General features: G+C 44.1%; 1 protein-coding gene across 3 annotated transcripts in view; it reads right to left on the bottom strand.

The window, feature by feature from the left end:
* MAP3K4 (mitogen-activated protein kinase kinase kinase 4) overlaps positions 1 to 16,775 on the bottom strand; it is a 474,364-nt gene that overhangs the window by 44,318 nt on the left and 413,271 nt on the right. For all 3 annotated transcript variants that reach the window (XM_086927243.1, XM_086927245.1, XM_086927246.1), the window contains 3 exons: positions 14,662 to 14,762; positions 3,055 to 3,135; positions 1,531 to 1,722 (listed from right to left, as the gene is read on the bottom strand). In XM_086927243.1, coding sequence (XP_086783369.1) covers positions 1,531 to 1,722; positions 3,055 to 3,135; positions 14,662 to 14,762 — 374 coding nt within the window. The remainder of the gene's footprint in view (positions 1 to 1,530; positions 1,723 to 3,054; positions 3,136 to 14,661; positions 14,763 to 16,775) is intronic.

Genomic DNA, 16,775 nt, shown 5'->3' with positions numbered 1-16,775 from the left:
GTAGCTATATTACATTGCAAGACAGTGAATCACATATTCAGCAAGCTTATGCGATATAAAATTTGAGGGCTGCGGGATGGAGAGGAGCTTGCTACGACACCCACTTAAGCATTTTCTGCACGTTTATGAACAATATTGAAACTTTGTCGGAGCTACATGTTCAAACCCATTAAAAACTAGAAGTGTTAATAAAAATAACCGTTTGGTAAATATACATTTTAGTAAAGTTATTTACTAACAGGCTAAAATGCACAAAATGTATTTTGTTATTTTAGGACAAAATAGTTTTTTTTTATTTTGAATGTTATTGTACCTACTGTGTACTGGCTTCCAAAGAGTACCAACAATAGCTGCATTTAAACAGAACAACCTACCATGCTAAAAATAGCAGAGCAAGGAAGTGGTATTTTCAAGCTTATTTTCGTTTACAAAAATTTTACTTTCTAGAAAAAGACTTGACGGAACTACGATATAATTAAATTGCACACGTAGCGCGTCTTCGGGTGGCTACATGGTTTTAAATAACATCCGGCTACTAAATGCATTAGTATTGGATAGAAGTAAAGACAACATGCCTATCACAACATTGTTTTTTACATTGGGTAAAACGTGTTATGAATGTGTTATTTTCAATACTTACTGTTAATTCAGGTTTTGTGTTGGTACAGCAGACAAAACAGTCCAGACTAGAACTGATGAAAAGCTGTTAACCAACTGAAATGCACGATTTTGAGGTGTGCAGAATATGGAGGGGAACAGGTGAGCAGATCCAACATGTCTGGGCTCTGGTTTTGCATCGGGGACAGGTATACCGCCATAAATGATAGCCTGACATTTTGCATTACAACACAAAGAATCCCAGTGTCATGCTGCAGGAACCATTCATGCAAAACTTGCCGTTGAGAACACAAAATGATCAGAGGACGTGCAGTTTGTCCCAGCTGTTTTAACTGAAATGGCGGAAATAAATAGACCAATTCGTATTATACTAAAAGAAGCCATTTAGATTAGCTGATTCAAAGTGCTGGTTCGGCCAGTCCCTTTAACAGTATTCAAGCAATCAGAATTGGTGTGCCTTTGTAGTGGCAGTCTTAAACCTGCAATGGACAACCCTATTCTAGATTGAGACAATATTTGTAATCTACCCATTTTTTGGCCTTTAAGTAATATTAGATAGTGAGTCTTGGAACAAAACAGAAAAACAAAATCAAGTACTATTCCTCTGACTGTAATGCGTACAAAATTTATAAACACAACATTATAATGCCTGAATTCAAAGACAGGCCCTGGAAAAACTACTAAAGATTCTTTAAAATGGACTAGATCACACGCGACGACGTACTTTCATCTCCCACGTGTAAAGGATACATCAAAATATCCCCCTGGCACAAAAGTTTATCAAATGTTCTTGGGTTAACATGATGAAGCTTTAAACATTTTCAGGGTATGGTGACCCCCAACATCAACGCAAAATACACTCAGAAAGTGGACACTGAACATATCTGCAATGGAAAGTTAGAAAATCCTTACCAATTTTATTGCCCCTCTGCCACTTGAAGGTCACTTTCCTGAGTCCGACATGCATAACATTGTCGTAAGATTTGGGAGTGTTGCAGACTTGACCGATAATATTTTTACTCCTCATGTTTCGGTACCGCTCCTCCTCGAAGAGTTGGACTGACTTCTGGACAGCATCCATTGGTCTGTGTTTCGATGCAGTGTCTGTGGACAAAGAAGCGAGCACACCACAATCTTTAACTTTAAAAGTCACATACATCCTTGAACAGACTTAGCAAATGCAACAGAAGATGGGGATGTTATTATATTCATCCACGTTCAGGCACAAACCGACTACCCTACTGATGGCTAAGTCGCCACCGTATGTTCATATCAAATTTAGGAGTACAAGATCTAAGGAACTCTCAGGTGGCTTGCTTTTAAATCGAAACAATAACTTAAGTTGCATTTTAGTTAGTGGACGCTTAAAAATCTGTGCTGTGCGCGAGACTGTTCATTTTATGTAATCCGGTAAATCATCTCGTTCACAAATCTCTTCAATACTACTGGGAGAACATCACCACCTAGTGGACAGAACGGTCAAATGTACCAAAGCGTGTGTGCTGTGAGTTTAAAACCTGTGCGGCCTAAACACGCGACGTTCAACTGAGCTGTATGCGCCGATTATTTTCCTCACCATTCAGCGTTCTAGTTACTTCCTGCTACCTCTTGTATTCACCAAATCCCTTAGAGTTTGCGTTTTTGAATCCTGTCTGGCGCCTAGAGGATGTACACGTTGAGGAGCTGTAGTTAAAAGTATCCATCAATAAAGTTTTCAGTCTCTGGGGCAATGAGGTAAGTCTGCAGTGGAGTCCGTCTCAGGCAGCTCGTGAAGGATGACACTACTTAAACCATGTTGTCTCCGGAATGAACCATGAACTAGAAATAGGGACAACGTGCACTGCAAGTATATAACACCGTCACGTTTATAGGAAATTACAAGGTTAAAGGGCACTCAATGGTGGCACACCTTCGGCTGTCTCAGGTAGAAGTTTCCTTGTTGGGTCGGGAGGGGTGTACAAGGAATACACCAGGTTAGGGCAAAAGGGACATGGGACAACACAAGCATCCGTCGCTTCACTCCACTATACCTGAGTGATAGTTAAGAAGCTAGGATCTCAAATATAGGGGATGGAGAAGTTGAATTAAAAAGGATAAGTCTAAATTTAAAAGCAATGAAAGAAACCTGATGAACACAGCCTGGCTAAACAATCAGGCTTAATTTACTCATAGAACAAATATTGCATTTATACAAACTCTTAAGACCTAGACTCCCCTTTAGTCCCGTTTAGAATTGGAGATCTTACTCGTCAATCAGCAAAAAAGGTAAATGCATCTTATTTTCAAAGTGAGAGTGTCATAAAAAAAGAACCGGTAGATCTTCAAAGAACATAATGAATCCAGTCTACTAGCGAAATATAATTTAAAGGTGCACTTCATATGTTGTTCTTCATAATAAATGCTAATATAAAAAAGATGCACTTCATTTTTTCTTACCCCTGGTCTGATTGATAAACGTCTGCAGCTCCCAACTCCTTCGATTGGAACCAATGGGATCTCCTTTGGGGTAAGAGGGCTCTGACGGAACAATAAGAGACAATTTACAAGTGATTGTTTTCCTTAAATGAAGAGCTGAAGCATTTGACATTTCTAACATATTTTATTTATGACCAAAAGCAAGAATGTAGCACAGTGTCATGGCCGAGACCCACACGAGCTGGGTGCTTCTGAGCTCCAAGGATAAGATGCACATCTTTGTAAGCACTTCATTGCTGACGGGAGCTTCTGCTGATTTGCAGCCAGCACTCCCAGGTCTGGAGCAGCACTTGCTAGTGCAAGTTTCTACAGAATGCGATCGTGCTCACGGTACGAATAGGTGGGCTGAGCTGTAAGGAGAATATTTAAAAAGAAGTGCTTTTCATACCAATGGTTTAAAAAAAACAGGAGAGAAGCTCCAAGAGTGAACCTAGATTTAACAGTTCATGAAAAAAAAACTATCACCTCAACTGCTGCAGTGGCCCGCTGCTAGAAGACTTTAACTGCAAATGCACTGCTTTTGCAGCACAGATACAATGCTTATAAGATGCAGGTAAGTACATTTGAACGTGACAGCAGGTGAGAAGAGTGGCCCGCTCTATTTAGCAGGCGGAAGTAGTATGTGCCAGAGTGAGTTGAATCCAAATCAAGCTGTAGCTAGACGAAATTAAGTGAGAGGAGATACTGGGGTGAAGCAGACCATCCCAGCTGGCCTACATCAAGCTGGTGTGCCCCAAGCAATGTTTGAGCTAGGCGTATTTTATTTCAAGCGAGATGGCTTTACATACCTAACTACAGAAGCTAGGGAATATTCCTATTAGAACAGTTGGGAGATGAGCCACTCCTTGTCCTTTGCAGGTTTAAGGTGGCAAGAAAGGGCGTGTTTATAAAGGGGTAAGGGGACACGGCTTGGTCATGACAGGAGATGAAGTTAAGGAAATTGAAGGCCACAGAAATCTCCCCGGTGGATGCCACAAGAAACTCTGTCATAGAAAGATCATGTTTATGAGTGTATTTGTTTATGAGTGGCATGTTAATATGTGCTGTTTTATATGTTTCAATATTAACAACAATGATTTGCAGTGCTATCTTCGGTTAGATCCCCCAAACGACCAGGGTGCCTCTCTGTGCATCAAGAAGAAATTTAAAGACAAAATGTATACTTTACGCAGTCTCTTTACAACGAGAGTTTCTACACATAGAGACAGGCAAAGGGTGCTACTTATTACATATAGCATTCAGTTCCATTAAGGCTAGACTTCCTAGGAAAAAGATTATTCAAAAACAACAACTCTCATTATGGACTAACTGGTGCTCACATCAACACAAAAGACGCAAAGCAGGTTTCTGTGTAGATCTAATGTGATACATCAGTAGACACATTAGATTTAGAGGGAATGATACCTTCTGATAATACTTCTTCCTTTCAGACATATTCTCCCTGATCCAGTTAGCCTACCACCACTCCTGTAGGCTTGTAACTGGATTGGAAAATATGGTATCTTACCTATACCCCGCTTTGCCTTTACCGCACAGGTAAGTTCCATTCAGATAAGTATATATGTATTATAATAGGTAACCATACAAAATAGATATGTTTGGGCTGCTGATAACCTTTGGGCTGTTTGATGTATTTTCACAAAACTTGCAGTCAATCCACCTCAGCTCCTTTTTGGAAAGTTTTGGGGGTGAATCGCCCCAAGTGGAGGCTAAGAAAGGAGGGGGGGGAGGGGGTTGTCCCTAAACACAAATTTCTAAAGCCATTTCCGTAGAGATTTTGTTAACAGTGTTACCGCCAAAACAGCTAAATGGAATTACACCAAATATGGCAGAAGGCTAAATCTTTACAGAGGAAGAATGCTTATGTGATTTGGTGGAAATCTGTTCAGTATTTTAGAAAAATGAGAGTTCAAAATGTATGTCTATCTAGAATTGGTCTGCTGGAGCCCCACTGGCATGCAACATCAAATAACAGAATCATTTTTTGGCTGAGGGCCTTTTTTCCAATTGGCCACCTTGCTCTTGAGGTGTTGGGGTTGTGAGATTCTGTGGGAGCCAGCATAACACACTTCCTCCTGAAAGTCCCGAATGACCACTGGGCCCCATTCTGGATCCGCAGTAGTCCTGCGGAATCAGAAAACTATTAAAGGGGGTGGGTTGGCTGCATAAAGGATATTGACCCCTCGGGTACCCCACACCACACATGGTCAAAGGCCATTCGCAGCTGGGGATGGCCGTCTGAGTTGGGTTGGGCACAGGTTCCACGATGCTAGCCAACATCCATCGTCTTACAGCACCCCAAGCCCTGCCCCCCACTTTCTTCTGCATCACGTGATACCACACTACTGCCACAAAATTACACAGGGGACCATTCTGAGCGCCGCTGTACAATCACAGTACTGTCACGTAATGGATAAATAGAACATTTTAATTTGACCCTAAGGGGTGTACTCTGGGACTGACCCACAAGAGACAGCGGTCAGCATACCCCCCTATCCTGCAAATGTATTGATTATTTTTGCTTTTTTGATGACACAGTGACCAACCACCTTTCCCCCCTCCGAGTCATAAAATGGAAGTCGGAACTTATTGTGGCCAGCCAATCTGATTGCTTGTTTTGAACTTGAAGCACCACTGTAGTACTGCGCTGCTAGATAGCTACACATGTTGAACTTCAATTACTAATAATAATAATAATCCACATTTGTAAAGCGCACAATCACCCGTTAGGGTCTCTAGGCGCTGGGGGCAGTCGGGAAGATTAAGCAAGCTATTGCCCAGAGTCACATGGTGCTGGACTAATCTGCCACCGGTGCCAGGGATCGAACTGTGATCCCCAGCTTCCGGAGTCAGTCGCCCTAGCTGAGGCGCCACACCTCTTCCTTACTCAAAAACTGCAAACAGATTTACAACAATTCACAAATGCAAGCTTTCTGGTATTAAGACCTAGTTTTCTGCCAAAATTAGTGAATTCTGTTCAGTGGTTTTGCCTGTAGCTTTGTTTCAAGATCCTATGGAAAATTACATTGGGAAAACGTCTTTGGGACATCCCTGGCTTTCTCAGTCCCCACTTGACAGATCAACCCAAAACTCTGCAGGAAGCGACTGAAGTGAATAAAACCTTTTTTGCAAAAATTCATGAAGAAGGTTTGTCCAACGGTGCAAAAATTGTGAGCAAACAAAAAGTCAATTTCCTACAGAAACCAGGTCCTGACTAGATCTACACAGTGGCAACGATCACTGTGCAATATATAATTACACATTCTTCACTGAAATACAACAAAGGTTAAAGTATCTTTATAGTTGGTGAAATTGTCAGTGACCACGTAACTCTTTGAACAAAAAAACAAAAACACAGACATTCACCAGTTATAGATATAGTTATCTCAAGTAACATATAATTCATGAGAAAACTAAGCATGGTGGAGGCACGAGTTACAGTCACCTTTGATTAAGAGTTATAGTTACTTGACAACTTGTGTTCAGCATGTTCCACACAAGATTTAGGCTCTGTAGAAAAGTTTGTAACAGAGCAAAGATTCTACATACAACATACAGAGGGTCTGATTAGGAGGTTGGCGGTCTCGCAGCGGGCCGCCATGCCAACGCCCTACTGTGAGACCACCAAATCCATAGTCTGACCACCTGCCGTATTCCGATTGGAATCCAAGTCGGGCGGTCCTGCAGCGGCAGTCCCACGGCAGTGGGTATTTAAGGCACATAGGTGTGCATTAGACCAATCATGTCGGGGATGGGCGGTCGCACGGGGAGGAGGGGGTTAATTTAATATTTTTAAAAACGCACCTTTTCGCCGGCCGGGTCCCGCGTCCTCCTCTGGCAGGAACAGGAAGCAACCAGCCAGGAACAGAAAGGAGGCAGCCAGGCTCCATCCCCTAAGCCAATCACTTATGACATCATCTGCGGAGTTCCCCAAAGATCGTCACTAAGCCCGACGCTCTTCAACATCTACATGGCCCCCATCGTCGCCATCGTCAGACTGCATCGTATCCTACGCCGACGACACTCAGCTCATCCTCTCACTAACGAAGAATCCCAAAGACATCAAACTCGGCTTCCAGGAAGGAATGAAGAACGTGACAGCCTGGATGAAGGACAGCTGCCTAAAGCTCAACTCCGAGAAGACCGAGGTCCTCATCCTCGGGCCCAGCACCTCTGCCTGGGACAGCACCTGGTGGCCCCCCGCCCTCGGGAGCCCACCCACCCGACTGACCACGCTCGGAACCTCTGCATAATCATCGACTCCTCCCTCTCCATGAACAGCCAGATCAACGTCGCCGCCTCCACCAGTTTAAACTGCCTCCGCATGCTCTGTAAGACCTTCAAATGGATCCCCTCCCTGACTGCAGAAAAACCGTCACTCATGCTCTCATTACCAGCATAGTAGACTACGGCAATGCTCTCTACGCCGGAATCAACAAAACTCTTATACGCAAGCTCCAAACTATCCCGAACGCCGCAGCTATGCTCGTCCGAGGGACACCGTTACACAAGCATATGACCCAAAACCGACAAAGCCTCCACTGGCTCCCTGTCAAGAAGAGGGTCACCTTCAAACTTCTTATCCACGCCTACAAATCCCTCAACAACTTCGGACCCAAATACCTCAATGACCGAGTATGCTTCCACGTACCCAAGAGACACCTCCACTCCGCCGACCTCGCCCTGGCAGAGGTCCCCTGCATCCGCAGAGCCGGCGGAAGAGCTTTCTCCTACATCGCAGCCAGAACCTGGAACGAGCTCCCGGTCAACATCAGACGCGCCCAAACCCTCCACACGTTCAGGAAGGACCTCAAGACCTGTCCCCCGTGCATTGAGACACTCACGTTTGAGTGCGCGCTCTATAAACCGCTGATTGATCGATTGAATCACGATTGGTCAGGACGCCACCCAGCCAGGGGCTTATGGGAAGGTCATGTTCTCCATGCAGGCTGCATTGCAGCCTGCATGGAGAAGGGCAGAGTGTGCATGGCTGGTTTGGGAAACCCCAGAGGGCCGACTAAATAGTCTTTGCGCACTCAGGAGTGGGCACATCACTCTTGTCCTGCCCTGCTCACAGAGTAGCACCGACCACCCGCCCACCACCAAACATAAAATGGTAATAACTGAAAGTTATTACTATTTTACGTTCCTGCTTCTCGCACTGCGAAAAAGCAGAGGGGCAACTCCCCTCCGCCCTAGTGGAGGAGTCACCCCTGCCTTAGACATGTACCGCCATGAGACTGCCACAGTGCATTCCTGCACAGAAAGAAATTCACAATGTTGTGCATTTCTTTCCATGCAGGAGCAGAGGGTGCAAAAATACAGGGGGACATATATAGCAATATATGTGTGTGTGCGTGTGCGCACACAGACATACACACATATATACATAATACAAAAACACACACAGTATATGCTTTCACAGTGGGCTTTTAGCCGGCCTATTGCTTACCATTGGTTGGCTTTTTTGTGACTAGCATTTGCTTGCTTCTTCTTTGATGGCTATCTTTGTCAATCTTGTGTTTGCCCCTTCCCTGGGGCATAGATTCTTTTCCATCTCACTGATTTGGGCGACTTGTGTCCTTCCACTGCACACTTTTAAGGCACTGCTTTTTTTCTTTTTGATTAAGAATGCCATGACACTGCATGTGTTTTCCAGCTCTCTCTCTCTCTCTCTCTCTCTCTCTCTCTCTCTCTCATGTGCTCCCCCAAATGCCAATCAGTCAACACTCGTTGTCTCTCTCTTGTGTACTTCTCCTCAGACTCCACGTTCCATGTTTATCTCTCCTCCGTTGCTGTCATCCTTGTGTGCTACTTGTTCGCTCATGGTAGGGATGGACTAAGGAGTTTTTGCTTGGGAGTTCTGGGGAGGAGCTATTGCTCATATGGTAATGACTTGGATGGGGAGGTCTACGACACGGAGTAAAGAATATTACCGGTAAGTAACCAGTCATTATGTATTTCCAAGCCATACATTTACAGGTGTCGCTGTCTCACCATCTCCTAGTGTCGCAACCAGCAGCAAGGTTTGAGTCTGACCCACTGTCTTTCCTACTCTGTGTGTACTGAAGTGCAGGCATAATCAAATAAGAAGTACTGATCTAAACTGTTAGTAGTCATCCATACTAATAATATAAAGAGATAGCTTGGAACTTTGAGGCAGGTAAGCTCCGGAACCACAGCGCCGACCTGAACACTGCATGCAGCATTGGAAAAGTCAGGCAATGCAGACGGACATAGGCTACACACCAGCGCAATATATACATTAGAAGGGACAAAGCACGTTCTGTAACAAAGTAGTCCCTTGGAAGTAGCGCCAGATCTGAGGTGGGTGTGTGCCTTCTGTGAGGGTGGGCGTGTGCGTTCTGTACGTTCTGCATTGTCACGTCAGCGGCCTGAGAATAGCGCACGAGAGAATAGCGTTCGAATCTGACAGCGGCCTGAGAGTAGCGTTCGATTCTGTGCGTTTGTCCGTTATGTGCGGTCTGCATTGTCACGTCAGCGCCCTGAGAATAGCGTTCGATTCTGACAGCGGCTTGAGAGTAGCGTTCCATTCTGAGACGGCAGCAGCTTGAGATTAGCGTTCAACTGCATGGTAATAGCGTTTCTCATTCAGGAGGTGAGCTCTGCGTCAGTGGGCGTCAGGAGGTGTGCTCAGCGTGGGTGGGCATGTGCTTGAGATTAGCCTTTAGCTGAGCCAGATCTGAGGTGGGCGTGTGCCTTTTGTGAGGGTGGCCGTGTGCGTTCTGTGCGTTCTGCATTGTCATGTCAGTGGCCTGAGAATAGCGTTGGATTCTGCCAGCGGCCTGAAAGTAGCGTTAGATTCTGCGACTGCAGCAGCTTGAGGTTAACGTTCAACTGCATGGTAATAGACTTCAGCCTTCAGGAGGTGTGTTCTGCGTAATAGACGCCGTAGATATCACAGCTTCAGCTTAACGTTCAACTGCATGGTAGTAGCGTTCAGCTTTCAGGAGGTGTGCTCTGCTTGGGTGGGAGTGTGCTTGAGATTAGCCTTAAGCTGCATGCTAATGCTTTCAGGAGGTGTGCTCTGCATGGGTGGACGTGTGCTTGACATTAGCCTTCAGCTGCATGGTAATAGACGCCGTCGCGGATATCTGCACTGCGCTGGATTTCGGGGAGCGGGTTTCTGCACCATGCGCACTTTCGGGCCAGCGTGAACCAACTGAGGCGCACTGCCTATTCCTGGAAGCCTGGACAGCACAGGGGCATGAGCTAACTGTTGGCTTCTACCGCGGATAATACAGGGTGTGTCAGGTCGGTAGCACTATATCCAAAAGGGAGCGGGCAAACACACGCTCACCTTAGCTGACACGGGGCATTGAGGCGAACATTACTCTGAGATTCCACACAACCTGTATTCCGGACTCATCTTCAGCGTGTGGCCAAAATCACACCTTTAACTGGCGATATTGGGACAAGCACACCATCGCGTTGCAGGACACATGTAGCACATGCGCTGCGTTGAGGGTCAGAGTTTGCCCACTGGGAGCACAAGCGACCAGACGGACAACACACCTGCTGAATCATCAGCTGGTGCAGAGGCACAGCTCGCTGTCGCAATTACGGTCACTGCCTTTGCAAGCACAGGCACATGTTCTGCAGCTGCAAGAAACAAGCAGCATTAGCGTGTGGAGACCGAACAACGACACAGGTTCAAAGCTTTATCTTCTTTTCATAAACACTGCGTGTTGCTCTTCTAAAGTACTAACCGTACAGGGTTAGGTACAGCACCTGCTGCAACTATAATACTTTGTGGGCTCATTATCCTTTCTGCCAGTTCTGAACATACTCAGTTCACCGCAACTTAGGCTTCAGGAGGCACACAGGAACCCACTTACCAGGGGTATTATTTGGACACAGAGGGGGAGACAATTGACACTATCTTAATTGGGTCGCAATGCTACTCAGAACAACTGCCACAAGTACTATGCTGTGACTATTACTAATTACATGTGGCTCAACAATACCCACAATGTGTGAAAATGGGAGTATGACCATTGTGCAACTTTATGCCTCGATTCATACTCTTTTGGCTCACTTACTCACAAACTGGAAGACAAAATACCTGCTTTGAACTCTTTCTATTTCGCTTTTACTATACTACTCTGGGAAAATACCAAAGATGGTAAAGAGGAAGTCACAACTATCCAGGACAACATCAAAAAGCCGGGCACAAAAAATACCACGCTTACACAAAAGCCAAAACAACAATGGCCTATGAGTAGATCACATTACTGCACCTTCTACGTCTGCTGTTTGCAGTAAACCAACTCTGCGGCGTTCTCACAGGCTTGCTTTCAAGAATGCACACCTCACATCTTCAAGTGATGCTGAGCCTCACTCACAATACCTGGTAACAGACATACCTGACAATTTGCTTGATGTGCACAACACACAACACATCAATGTTGCACGCACTATTACTGAGACGCCAGTACTTTGTCACCAGCAACAGCCGCATTTCCATATACAACATCATCCTCGCTTGCAACACACAATAAGATCCGCCTTCCAATACAACCCACTTTGCCAACACAATGAAATTGAAACATATGTTAATGGCCGGTATATTAGCACTTCCGAAGCCGTGTTGAGGCTACTGGAGTTTCACATTCATGAAAGGCATCCGACTGTCACACATTTGGCCGTTCACCTACCTAATGGACAAAGAGTATATTTTACAGAAGCTAACATTAGACACATTGCAGCAACCCCCCCTGCAACAACCCTTACCGCATTCTTCAAATTACGTGTGTCTGACGATTTTGCAAAAACCTTACTATACCACGAGGTTCCGCAGTACTACACTTGGGCTCATTCCACCTTTACACGTCGGAAACGCGTCCAGGAGGTAGTAGGTCACCCTGGAGTTAGGAAAGATTCTGCTCTTGGTAGGATGTACAGTATTCACCCTAACCAGTCTGAATGTTTCCATTTAAGGATTCTTTTGCAACATGTTCGTGGCCCTACTGATTTTGCCAGTCTTTTGACTGTTAACGGCCTAATAATGCCAACCTATCATGCAGCCTGTAAACAACTAGGTCTTATTGAAGAAGACGAACATTGCGAGCATACATTAGCTGATGCCGCACTTTGTGATTCACCATCAAAACTACGGGAATTGTTTGTAACCATTTTGCTGTTTTTCCAACCATCTGATCCAATTGTTTTATTGGAAAAATTTCAAGAGGAACTATGTCAAGATATACTACACCGTATGCGTCTGCACTCTCATAATAACTGTATGCAAATCAACAATGACATCCTAAACCAAGGACTTATAGAAATTGAAGACTCACTGTATTTATTAAGCGAAAAGTCCTTGCAAGATTTCTGCCTGCCAACGCCAGTCAGGAGTAACCAGACTGGATACCACAATATAGCTATCGCACACAATATTCCTAACCTACATAACTACCTTGCTCAACACTTACCAAACTTAGTTCCCGATCAACTACTTGCTTATAACACCGTAGTTGATAGTGTTGACAATAACTAAGGCAAGTTATTTTTCTTAGACGCACCGGGTGGCACTGGAAAAACTTACCTAATCAACCTCATACTAGCCAAAGTTAGATCTTCTGGGAAATTGGCTCTAGCTGTAGCTTCTTCTGGAATAGCTGCGACTTTGCTAACTACTGGGAAAACTGCACATTCAACTTTTAAACTTCCTTTAACAGTTTCTCTTAAAAAAGGATTCTATATGCTCTATTCGTAAAAACGGACCTTTGGGTACACTCCTTCAAAATGTATCTCTTATCATGTGGGACGAATGTACTATGACACACCGCTCACATATAGAAGCAGTTGACAGAACTCTCCAAGACATTAGAAATTCTTCTCACATCATGGGAGGGGTTACTTTCGTGTTTGCTGGTGACTTTGGGCAAACACTTCCTGTGGTGCCTAGAGGCACGCGGGCTGATATACTAAAAGCATGCTTAAAAGCATCGCACCTATGGAACTCTGTTGAATTAATTACCTTGCGCACTAACATGAGAACACATTTAGGAGGTGGAGATACACTATTTGCCGATCGTCTACTACAAGTGGGTAATGGAGAAATACCTGACACAAATGGCATTATCAACATACATAACTTAGGTAAGCGTCTCTGTACCTTACATGAACTCATGCAACATGTTTACCCAGACATTCAGCATCTTCTATGCAAAGATTACACATGGATTTGCGAAAGGTCTCTAGTTGCAGCAAGAAATTCTGCTGTACATCATATTAATGAACACATCCTATCATTATTCCCAGGTGAAACTACACTATATAATTCCATAGATACTGTACTAGATACCAAGACGCCGTCCATTATCCACAAGAATTCCTCAACTCACTTAACCCTTCCAGACTTCCCCCTCATACGCTCCAAATCAAAATAGGTGTTCTTATCATGTTATTACGTAACCTACAGCCACCAGATCTCTGCAATGGTACGCGGCTACAAGTTAAATCTCTTTCACCTTATGTAATAGAGAGTACTATTCTCACTGGCCCTGCTGCAGGACAGTTAGCCCATATTCCCCGGATACCCATGATCCCTACAGATCTACCTTTTCAATTTAAACGCTTACAATTCCCTATTAACATTGCTTTTGCATCCACCATTAACAAATCACAAGGTCAACCATACAAAGTAATTGGGATAGACTTACAAGAGCACTGCTTCACTCATGGCCAGTTATATGTCGCACTCTCGAGGTCCGGGAATGCCGACAACCAATTTATTCTAAATCCTGATTCTAATGAAACACGAAATGTAGTGTACCATGAAGCATTGAAATACATTTTTCTTTCCATCATTCAACCATTGCTAAGTTGCTTTTTTATACCCGGACAACGTCGGGACGGGCCGCTAGTGATAAAATAAAGGAAGACATGTGGGTACAGCAAAAAAGATTGACAATGAAATGAGAACTTAAAATGCCATTGATTTGTGTCTTGTTAAACTGATGCACAAAGGAGTTTGATCTTGATGTCAGGAGGACCTGGGACAGGCTTATTGCTTGGACAGCGACAGGAGGTGGCACAGGATTTGGATAGATAGAAAGTATATGCCTGCTTACATTGTTTGTGAATGGGCTAATGCCATTTTATTACTAAATATAATTTCAGCTTTAGTAAAATATGAATGTGTTTTCTGTTAGATCACTTTAGAATCCACATACCTAAATGTGCATGTTGAAAACGGCTGGGCCATAATGTTCACTACCCAAATCTGCCCCATCTACTTAGACAGTCTAGATATTGGAATGCCAGTTCAGATCAAAAACCAAATTACACTAAAGTCTTCCTCCAGTGAGTCGATATGACAGGCAAAATGTTTTACTAATCAAAACATTATATTTTAAATAAACAAAAAATAACATTAGAAGTAAATAGAGAAAGTAAATACTATTGAGAGAAAGCGAAGACAGATTAATACGTGAGTGTATGGGCTCAGAAAAGAGAGCCTCTGTTGAGATATTTGGTGTCCATGTCAAACTTTCGCTGAAGGTCCTGTAAAAACCACTAGTATACATTAATGGATGTTACCTTCTCGTTCCTCAGTTGGACTGGAGTGTCGGCTCAAGGACCTAAATTGCAACTCAGCTGCTATTGAGGCAAGTCTGTCGTTTTCCGGGACACTGGAACCCCTGTAATAAAAGAAAGAAGGTCATATGTGTACAAAATTCTAGGTTTTTCTTCCTCTGGAGTGGAATATCAATTGTCTGCAGAAATCCTTAAAAGCGGTTTAGTAACATTTCCACAACAATGATCTTAACATTAATGTCTCACATGCTTATGAACGACTCCTCTTAGCAAACAACAGAAAATACAAGTTATTTTTTATACCAATAAGTCACTGATTATCTTGAAAGAACTGGATATTTGCAACCAGATGAAACGTCTCTTCTGATTACCTGAGGCTGAAAGATTATCAATATTTGCATCTCTTACTTCGGCCATTAAAATGCCCTTATAGTGCGCTAGGCATTGTGGGATGTATGGGTATATTTTCTGTAAGATGTTCCCTAAACCAATAGTGAGGGGTGCTCATTTGAAAACAAAATGTAACGGGAACCTCAGAGAGACGAGAGACCCAAACATGAAAAATGTAAATGTAAATTACGTGCTTATATAGCGCACGACTACCCGGAGGCATCTCGGCGCTTGCTTAGGGAACCCGTCCTGGTATTCCCCTGCGAGATAACCCAACAGGGCATCCGCAGGGTGAAAGCCAGGCATCCCGCCGCGAGGGGCCGTCGTGGAGATTAAGCAAGCTATTGCCCAGAGCTGCAGAGTGTGAACTAATGATTCAAGTAGGCATACTGTGGATTTCATTCACATTGTGAAATTCTCAATGTATTCAAACATGTAGTCGAAAAACAAAGTGACATAAACTAACAAAGGTACCTATCCATTTAACTTTGGATGCAAGCTTGGCAGTGTCATACACGAAATGGTAACAATTTCTGCTTGAGTGAAGTATATTACACTTGACAAAGTTCTCCATTGGATATCTGGCAACAAAGAGAACAGGCACAGTCAGTCTATAGTCAGAGTTTACCAACTTAACACTGAAGGACTTTGTTGTTCGCTCATAGAGAAATTTAATCTGTCAATGGAAGACCTTGTAAGCAATGAGGTATATGCAGGTTCCAGCTTCCAATAAGGGCACTGTGTTGTTTTGAAGGCAGTCACGTATAAATGTTCACATGTACAAATGCTGGTATATGTGGCTCACCAAGGGTCGGATTGGGATCACAATTCGGCCAGGGCACTCACTAAAATAGTGGCCCACGTTCCCGGATCATTCATTTCATGGATCACCATCTAGTTAGTCTCATTAGACTATGTTTTTTTAATTTTTAGATTTGCTAAATTCAATATTTTAAAGCTTCTAGAGACACACTGGTTCGGGGAATCCTTTCTATGGCTGCATAACATATTTTCTGTCTGACAGCCTAGCAGCCTCTGATAATTAGATCTACCAAGCTTTTCTTTTTGCTCACGGTTTACAGGTGACGTTCAGTTCATAATATAATACTCGGCTTAATTCGGCTTTACTCAGTTACCTCCAGTCAGGAGCCCATCTAGTTGTGCCACATGAGTGCACTTACTTTATGCCTCGCTGACATCTACCTACACTGTATTGTTCATTTAAGTCTTGTTGGAGATGTTCGTTTACAGCATTGACATTGTTCCACTCAGTGCTTTCTGTTCTTTTGTAGGCACACGCTTTGTGCAGCGCTTCAGTATTGACCTGAATGCAATATCCAACTATTTAAGCCCAGCACTCCCAACAAGGCCTAAAAGACACTAGGGTAGAGGTGATAACACCTGGCCACCTCTCCTAGCCCCTCCCAGCCCACCATAGCCTGAGGGGAGAATGGCACTATGGCCACAAAATCACCTCCTTCCTCGTCCCCCCATGGATGTCCCTGAATATTCACACCCTCCCCATAACCTGAAGATCATGGCCCGGCAGGGGATGACACTGTTTCTGGGCAGGCAGGCCCCAAGAGGCAGGGGCCGAGGCGAGAATGCCCTAAAGGCCAGAGCAACACCAGGCCCCCAGCCTCAATTTACAGCTGGTCATGAGAGTGCATGCAATGCTGGTGCCACATTACGGAGGCCTGACAGTGACTGGGGAAGACAATACATTT

Source organism: Lissotriton vulgaris, chromosome 6 (genome assembly GCF_964263255.1).
Source record: "Lissotriton vulgaris chromosome 6, aLisVul1.2, whole genome shotgun sequence".
NCBI lineage: Eukaryota > Metazoa > Chordata > Amphibia > Caudata > Salamandridae > Lissotriton > Lissotriton vulgaris.
Note: the sequence above shows the minus strand (reverse complement) of the source record. Positions and strands in the feature narration are given on the sequence as shown.